The sequence below is a fragment of the Chelon labrosus genome (assembly GCF_963514085.1).
Source record: "Chelon labrosus genome assembly, chromosome: 15".
NCBI lineage: Eukaryota > Metazoa > Chordata > Actinopteri > Mugiliformes > Mugilidae > Chelon > Chelon labrosus.
Genome location: NC_140348.1, coordinates 4,906,041 through 4,913,961, shown reverse-complemented (window position 1 = coordinate 4,913,961; position 7,921 = coordinate 4,906,041). Strand labels below are relative to the sequence as shown.

Sequence of the window (7,921 nt, the reverse complement as noted above, 5' to 3'; positions counted from 1 at the left end):
ATGGGTCATGGAGGGAGGGTGGAGAGCTGAGGTGGATGGGTCATGGAGGGAGGGTGGAGAGCTGAGGTGGATGGGTCATGGAGGGAGGGTGAAGAGCTGAGGTGGATGGGTGGGTCATGGAGGGAGGGTGGAGAGCTGAGGTGGATGGGTGGGTCATGGAGGGAGGGTGGAGAGCTGAGGTGGATGGGTCATGGAGGGAGGGTGGAGAGGTGAGGTGTATGGGTCAAGGAGGGACCAACCTTTCTTCTTACAATATCAAACCTTTAGCCACTGACTAATTCTACAATAAAACGTATTAACATTCACCTGTCATTGTAAAAACTGCTATAACGTGTTGCAGTTGTATTTTGTTGTTCATAAATAGAGACATATAGACACACAAAATTTATAATTTTTTTATTTGTTATATTTTTATTTTTTTTAATGGTTTTAAGGTTTGTGTTAGGGGGTGGGGGCGGGCGGTGTAGTGGGGCCGTTAGGGGCGGTGCGGGGCGGGGGGTGGTGTATTGGGGCTGTTAGGGGCAGGGTGGGGGGCGGTGTAGTGGGGCTGTTAGGGGCGGGGCGGGGGGCGGTGTAGTGGGGCTGGGCGGGGTTGGGGGCAATGTAGTGGGGCTGTTGGGGCGGGGCCATGTAGTTGGGCTGTTAGGTGGGTGGGTGGGCTTGGGCTGTTGGGGCGGGGGTGTTGGTGGGTCGTGGGGCGGGGAGCGTTGATGGGGCGGTGGTGTGGGTGGCGGGGGCTTGTGGAGGTTCTCGAGGGGGGTAGGGGGGCTCTGGGGGGGTGGGGGGGTTCTGCGGGGAGTAGGGGAGTAGAGTAATGGAAGGATGGTGAAGAGAAGAGGGGTGAGGGTGTGGGAGACGGGAATGGTGGAGTAATGGAGGCGGGGGTCAAGGTGGATGGGTCATGGAGGGAGGGTGGAGAGCTGAGGTGGATGGGTCATGGAGGGAGGGAGGGTGGGGAGCTGAGGTGGATGGGTCATGGAGGGAGGATGGGGAGCTGAGGTGGATGGGTCATGGAGGGAGGATGGGGAGCTGAGGTGGATGGGTCATGGAGGGAGGATGGGGAGCTGAGGTGGATGGGTCATAGAGGGAGGATGGGAAAAAATGAGGAGTGAGAGTGGTGGGGATCTGGTAGCAGAGGTAATGTGGACAGGATGGAGAAGTTAGGATGGCTGTGATGGAGGAAGGGTGAAAGAAGGTGGTTTTGGCCAACCTGAACAACTAGGATCTGCCACTCTTACATTCTTTCACTCTTCTTTCTCTCTCCAGAGAGCTAAGGTGGATGGGTCATGGAGGGAGGGTGGTGGAGATCTGGTAGCCAAGGTGATGGGGAGGATGAGGTTAGGATGGCTGAGATGGAGGAAGGGTGAAAGACGATGGTTTTGGCCAACCTGAACAACCAGGATCTGCCACTCTCACATTCCTTCACTCTTCGTTCCGCACAGCCATCTCCAGAAACCCTTCTTCTTCTTCTTCTTTTCTTTCTTCTTTGACTCTGTGGAGTCTTTCTCCTCGGTCTCTATTTCTTTCTTTGCCTCAACCTCTTCCAGAGTAGCATTTCTCTTCTCTGTTTCTTTCTTAACCTCTTCCGCTTCTCTGATCTTCTCCTTCATTTCCATGTATTTTTCCTCTATTTCTCTCTTCTTCTCCCTCAGTTCTTTATTTTTCTCCATTGTTTCGGTCTTGTTCTGCCTCAGTTCTTTATTTCTCAGCAGTAATTCATTATTCCTCTTCCTCAGGTCTTGAATTTTCTCCTCCATTTCTTGATTCCTCTCCTCCAATTTAGTTTTCTCTTGCTCTGAATCTCCATTCTTCTTCCTCAGCTCTTCGTTCTTCTCTTGAATGTCTTTCACATTCTCCTCCAGATGTGTGTTTTTCTCCACCAGGTCTTTTTTCTCCTGATCCAAAGCGTTTTTCTCTTTCAGGATTTTACACGTTTCCTGCATGTCGTTCTTGGTCTCCTCCAGTTGTTTAATTTTGTCCTCCATTTCTCTCTTCTGCTCCTCCAGTCCTTTATTCTTCTCCTCCGTTTCTCTCTTCTGCTCCTCCAGTTCTTTGTTTTTCTCTGTCAGCTCTATCTTCCCTCTAATTAAGTCTTTAAACTTATTTTTCAGTTCTTCAGTTATTTTCTCCACCATTGCTTTACTCTTCGTCTCCAGATCGTTCTTCTCCCGCTCCAGCTCTGCGTTCTTCTCCATCAGCGTTTCACTCCTTTTCTCCATTTCTTTCATGGTCCCCTCCAGATGTTTAACATTTTGTCCCAGTACAATGTTTTCTTGCTTCACATCTTCACTCTGGGTTTTCAGATCTTTAGTTTTCTTCACCATTTCTCTCTTAGTCTCCTCCAGATGTTTGTTTTTCTTCTGGAGGTCTGTCATCTGTTTTTCCATTGCAGTGTTCTTCTCACTCAGTTCTTGTCTGCTTTTTGACATTTCTGTCTTCTGCTCCTCCAGTTGTTTAATTTTCTCCTCCATTTCTGTCTTCTGCTCCTCCAGGCCTTTATTCTTCTCCTTCAGTTCTTTCTTCCCTCTAATTAAGTCCTGAAACTTATTTTTCTGTTGTTCACTTTTCTCCACCATTGCTTTACTCTTCATCTCCAGATCGTTCTTCTCCCGCTCCAGCGCTGCATTCTTCTCCGTCAGCGTTTCACTCCTTTTCTCCATTTCTTTCATGGTCTCCTCCAGATGTTTAACATTTTGTCTCAGTACGATGTTTTCTTGCTTCACATCTTCACTCTGGTCTTTCAGATCTTCAGTTTTGCTCACCATTTCTCTTGGAGTCTCCTCCAGATGTTTGTTTTTCTTCTGCAGCTCTGTCATCTGTTTTTCCATTTCAGTGTTCTTCTCACTGAGTTCTTGTCTGCTTTTTGACATTTCTGTCTTCTGCTCCTCCAGTTGTTTAATTTTCTCCTCCATTTCTCTCTTCTGCTCCTCCAGGCCTTTATTCTTCTCCTCCGTTTCTCTCTTCTGCCCCTCCAGTTCTTTATTTTTCTCCTTCAGTTCTTTCTTCCCTCTAATTAAGTCTTTAAACTTATTTTTCAGTTCTTCACGTTTCTCCACCATTGCTTTACTCTTCGTCTCCAGATCGTTCTTCTCCCGCTCCAGCTCTGCGTTCTTCTCCGTCAGCATTTCACTTCTTTTCTCCATTTCTTTCATGGTCTCCTCCAGATGTTTAACATTTTGTCCCAGTACTATGTTTTCTTGCTCCACATCTTCATGCTGGGTTTTGAGTTCTTTAGTTTTCTTCACCATTTCTCTCTTAGTCTCCTCCAGATATTTGTTTTTCTTCTGGAGGTCTGTCATCTGTTTTTCCATTTCAATGTTCTTCTCCCTCAGTTCTCGTCTGCTTTTCAGCATGTCTTTCTTGGTCTCCTCCAGCTGTTTAATCTTCTCCTCCATTTCTTTATTCTTGTCTTCCAGCTTTTTCTTTTTCATCACTTGTTTGTTTCTCTCCTCTGTGTTTTCTTGCTCCACAACTTCACTCTGGTCTTTCAGAGCTTCAGTTTTCTCCACCATTTCTCTCTGAGTCTCCTCCAGATGTTTGTTTGTCTTCTGCAGTTCTATAATCTGGTTTTCCATTTCGGTGTTCTTCTCACTCAGTTCTTGTCTGCTTTGTGACATTTCTTTCTTAGTCTCCTCCAGCTGTTGGAGGAGCTGTTTAACTTTGTCCTCCATTTCTTTATTCTTGTCTTGTAGCTCTTTCTTTTCCATCATTTGTTTGTTTCTGTCCTCTAGTTCTTCTTGTTCTTTATCCTTCTTGTCTGCTTCCTTGTAAAGCAGTTCTCTCTTTTCCTGCATCCATTTTTTCTTCTTCTCTTTCAGTTTTGCCTTCTGTTCTTCCAGCTGGTTCTTCAGGTCCTCCAGAGCCTTCTTCTCTTCCTCCATATTTCTTCTCTCAGCCAGCAGCTCTTTGTTGTCACTGAGGCTTGCAGAGAAATTCTCCTTCTCCTTCTGGAGCTGAAGGATTTCTTGGTCTCTCTGGCTGAGTTCCTTTTTCAGGTCATTGACCTCTAGCTGGAGCTTGTTGTGGCTCTGTGACGGTGTCTCGTCCTTCAGCTCTTTGGCTCTGGTGTTTTTCTGCTTCTCCATCTGTCCCTTCAGCCTGTCATTCTCACGTTTGATGAAGTTGTAGTCTTTGTGGAGCTTGTCCTTTTCAGAGGAAAGCCAATTGTTCTGCTTGCGCACTGATTTTAGCTGACGTCGCAGATCGTGGACTTCCTCAGCGCACAATTCGAGGTCCGTTTCGTCCCCGGTGAAGGCAAAGAATTTCGGGGCGGTAGTATTCTGAGGAGTCATTGCAGACTCCTGTCTGTAGGTTGGGTTGTTTCTTTGGGCCATTGATCCGAGTAGCAAGGACAATGTAGAATCAAGCGTACGCTGTATTTTTGTCTGTTGTGTCTGTTGTAGACTGTGTCAAAGTGTGTCGTGAACTCTCTCTCGAAAGTAGATATGTCTCACCAATCGATAGTCGATAATGTGACTGCTAACATGCAGATGGTCCTTTAAAGAAAATTACATGATCATGTGACCTCACTTATTTTGCCTTTGATGTCACGTCTTTGATCTTTCAGTCACATGACCACATTTCTTTGCCTTTGAAGATGTTGCCTAGCAGCAGCATCATGTGACCACATTTGTTTGCTTTTGAATTTGTTGCCCAGCAACAGGGGTTCCATGGGCAGTCCACCTTTGCTCTGCACCACAGAGTGTTCTTAAACATGGACGTCAAGAGTGTTCTCCAAAAGTGGAGTGGCTGACTGCACTTTAGGTCACAAACTCTGCTTCTTCCATGTTAGTCCATGTCCTTCTATGGACACAGATTAGAGTAATAAAAGTGGATATTAGGTCAAAGTATCTGGTATACTGGTGTAATATCTGTCATTTTAGTTAGTTCTTACCACTAATGGGAGTTTGTGCGGGTGTTCATTTTTCTGGTAACGTCTGTGGGTTCATTTATTTTTTCTTTTTACAAAAATGCAACATTAATTTGAACTTTCCACAACTGAGATACTCTGTTTTAAAGTGACAGAAAGCTGTAACAGTTAAATTTGTGTTTTGTACGTGTATCAGTAATGTTACTAATGTTATTAGCTTATGCACATTAAGCAGTCATAGGCAGCTTGGAAAAAGCAGATAATCAGTTGCCGGCATTTTTATTAATAATAATAAGGAAAATCTAAATAACGTATTCTTCTATGAATTTGTGAAGTGTGACAAATCCCTGATTTTTCAACAAAATGAGGCACTAAACTACACCTTAGTCTTGGTACATTGTGTTAATTTTGACAGCCATTTTTTGTTTAGTCATTGGACATAAATTACTACTACACTGGACAAATCAGACACACCTCTTTATATTGGTTTCTTCATTTTTAAAGTAATATTTTATTCATGGTTAAAAGGTTTTCTGAATAGCTTTCCGTGTCACATGACCCACACAGGGCATTTATGCTGATATCACAGTGATTAAAAGGTGACTTTAGAACATGTGTGAGGAAGCTGTCTGTGAATTCAAGGCTTTCCTCTCTCCTCTGTTCTAATGGTTTGTATGTCTGTTTCAGGATACATCATGGCCTTATCGTTGCTGCCTGGGCTGCCTATGAGACACCAACTGTGTTTGTACCTCTGTACTTGGTCTCTGTAGCTCTTGATGGTAAAGCGGTGTCTGTTTACAGTGTCTGTAAGGACGACTTAATATTTATAATACTTATTTCCACCTCACCTTTCAAATCCTTTAGAAAGCTCTTGGCACAGACAGACGAATACATACAAATACAAAATTTGCCCTAACTGTGACACTGCTGGAAGTTCACATGTCCCAGTTTCACTTGGAAATGAATCTGCATTTCATTTAGGTGCTGTCAACATGAGTGTTGTGTGTTCAATGAGTGTTGTAATGACTTAACTGGCGACCTGTCCAGGGTGTACCCTGCCTCTCGCCCGATGACAGCTGGGACAGGCTCCAGCCCTCCCGCGATCCTTCAAATGGTCTTCACCAAATTTGCTACTTTTTTTAAATTAGACGTATTATTAATAAAATGTTGAAGATGGTTTTTCTAAGCCTCTACGTTCTCTGTGCAGGTGTGGACGGCTGGCTGGCGAGGAGGATGGGCCAGACCTCCAGGTTTGGGGCATGGCTGGACGTAGTGGTGGACAATCTGGGCAGGGGGATGCTGTGGAGCCTCAAGCAGATGGGTTATTTAATGTATACTTGGTTACTGTAAAGATAAACATATAACTTAAATATGGAATAGTTTATATTATAGTTTTGTATTCAGTGAAAAGCATGAGCTTTTAAGAAAGCCAATACATGCAAAGCTATTGCATATTATGGTTCAGTTGATGGGAAATACTTCAGTGGATCTTTTGAATTGTATTTGGTTGTGTTAAAAAGGGCAATGTCTAAGCTATATATACCCTGCTGCTGCACAGCCTGTGTTGTAATACACAGCATTTACACCTGTTTTAGAATAAGCACTGGGATGTTTGACGAAAATAAAGTGTCAACATCAGCCTGTGAAAACACTGTCATAAGTAAAAGCCTTGCATTTAAAATGTTACCTTAAATAAAGATCCAATAACAAAAAAATAAAATGAATCTAAGCTTTTTTTTTCTCAAGAACATATGAAATGCTTTATATCCTTAGATTTAAAAAAAATCACTTAAAGGACAACTCCGGCGCAAAATGAACCTGGGGTTAATAACACATGTGTACCGAGTTCGACCGTTCTCTGGTATTTGTTTTCATGCATTTGTTTTGTTAGTCAAATGTGACCAGTTTTCTTGCAAACCGCTAATTAGCGTATAACGCTAGCCTTCGGGGCACACCTACACATAAAAAGAAATCGCTATTTATATACCACTGACAAGGCTCACAATATCACCACACTTACACGGTAGCATAACTAGGGTCTCTACATGTAAACCGAAGCATTGAGAACTTAAAAAAGGAACACAGTACCGTTCATGTCTGGCTCACATATCCAGGCGGGCGCCATCTTGGGGAAACTGAACTCTCTGGGACGTGAACGTGAATCTCGCGTGAAACTTTGTTGCCGGAAGAGGCGTTGTACACGTGAAATGTGATTAGGATTAGGCGTGTTCGACTTCATGCAGATCTGTGCAGATCTGACATGACGTGATGCATGCTGGGTTGTTCATGCTCATAGACCTCGAATATGACTGGTTAAAATGAACTTATACTATAGGCGTCAATTATATTTCTCAGCTGATTCATTACGTTTCCACTTGTTAATAATGTAATCAATTCTAATAAGCTCTTAGAGGTTTGTTGTTTTAATGTAAAATCCCAGCACCTTACGTAACTGGAGATGAGAATTTCTTCTGACTGTGGGGACTGTGGGGGAAAAAAGTATATAGAGACTAAAAAGATTAAATATTCAAATAAAGAAATTGTTTAGGACTATATAGGACCTTATTATTTAGCCTTTTCTTCCTTATTCTGTGTAAATCATGCAATAACATGCATTATACACCAAAGATCCACTTTTCAAGAAGTGAAAGTGAACTGAGTGGGATTCAACCTGAAAAGCATTTATTATTTAGTATCATCCATATGAAAGTGTTCTTGTATGTATTTGTTTTTCACTCTGATGTCAATTCATATTTAACTGAACCATGTGAACGCAAAAAGGAAAATGGTGCACGGTGGTCAGTGATATACATTTTAATGTTTTTGCAGCTAACAGTGAAGCAGTAACAGGACAACAGTGATCCACTCGTCGCATTTGGTGTCCGTCGTTGTCTCGTCCGAGAGAAGCGGGGCTGGGCTTTTGGAGAGTTCACAGCTTTTTGAGCATCTTTTCACTTTGCCCAGTCTTCCCCAGCAAGCACGCCCGCCCCACCGCCCCATGGTGGTGCCAGCATCATGCTGTGTGGGGATGCTACTTGGCAGCAGGTCCCA

General features: G+C 43.5%; 1 protein-coding gene across 1 annotated transcript; it reads right to left on the bottom strand.

The window, feature by feature from the left end:
• Window positions 1–515: 515 nt before the first annotated feature.
• On the bottom strand, window positions 516–5,093 carry LOC311500888 (uncharacterized protein; the record flags this gene model as incomplete). Its single annotated transcript, XM_084562517.1, has 2 exons — window positions 1,417–5,093; window positions 516–789 (listed from the first exon to the last, which is right to left on the bottom strand). Exons 1-2 carry the CDS (start codon window positions 4,332–4,334, stop codon window positions 516–518), a joined length of 3,192 nt encoding a protein of 1,063 aa, XP_084418643.1. The 5' UTR covers window positions 4,335–5,093.
• Between the last annotated feature and the right edge of the window lie 2,828 nt (window positions 5,094–7,921).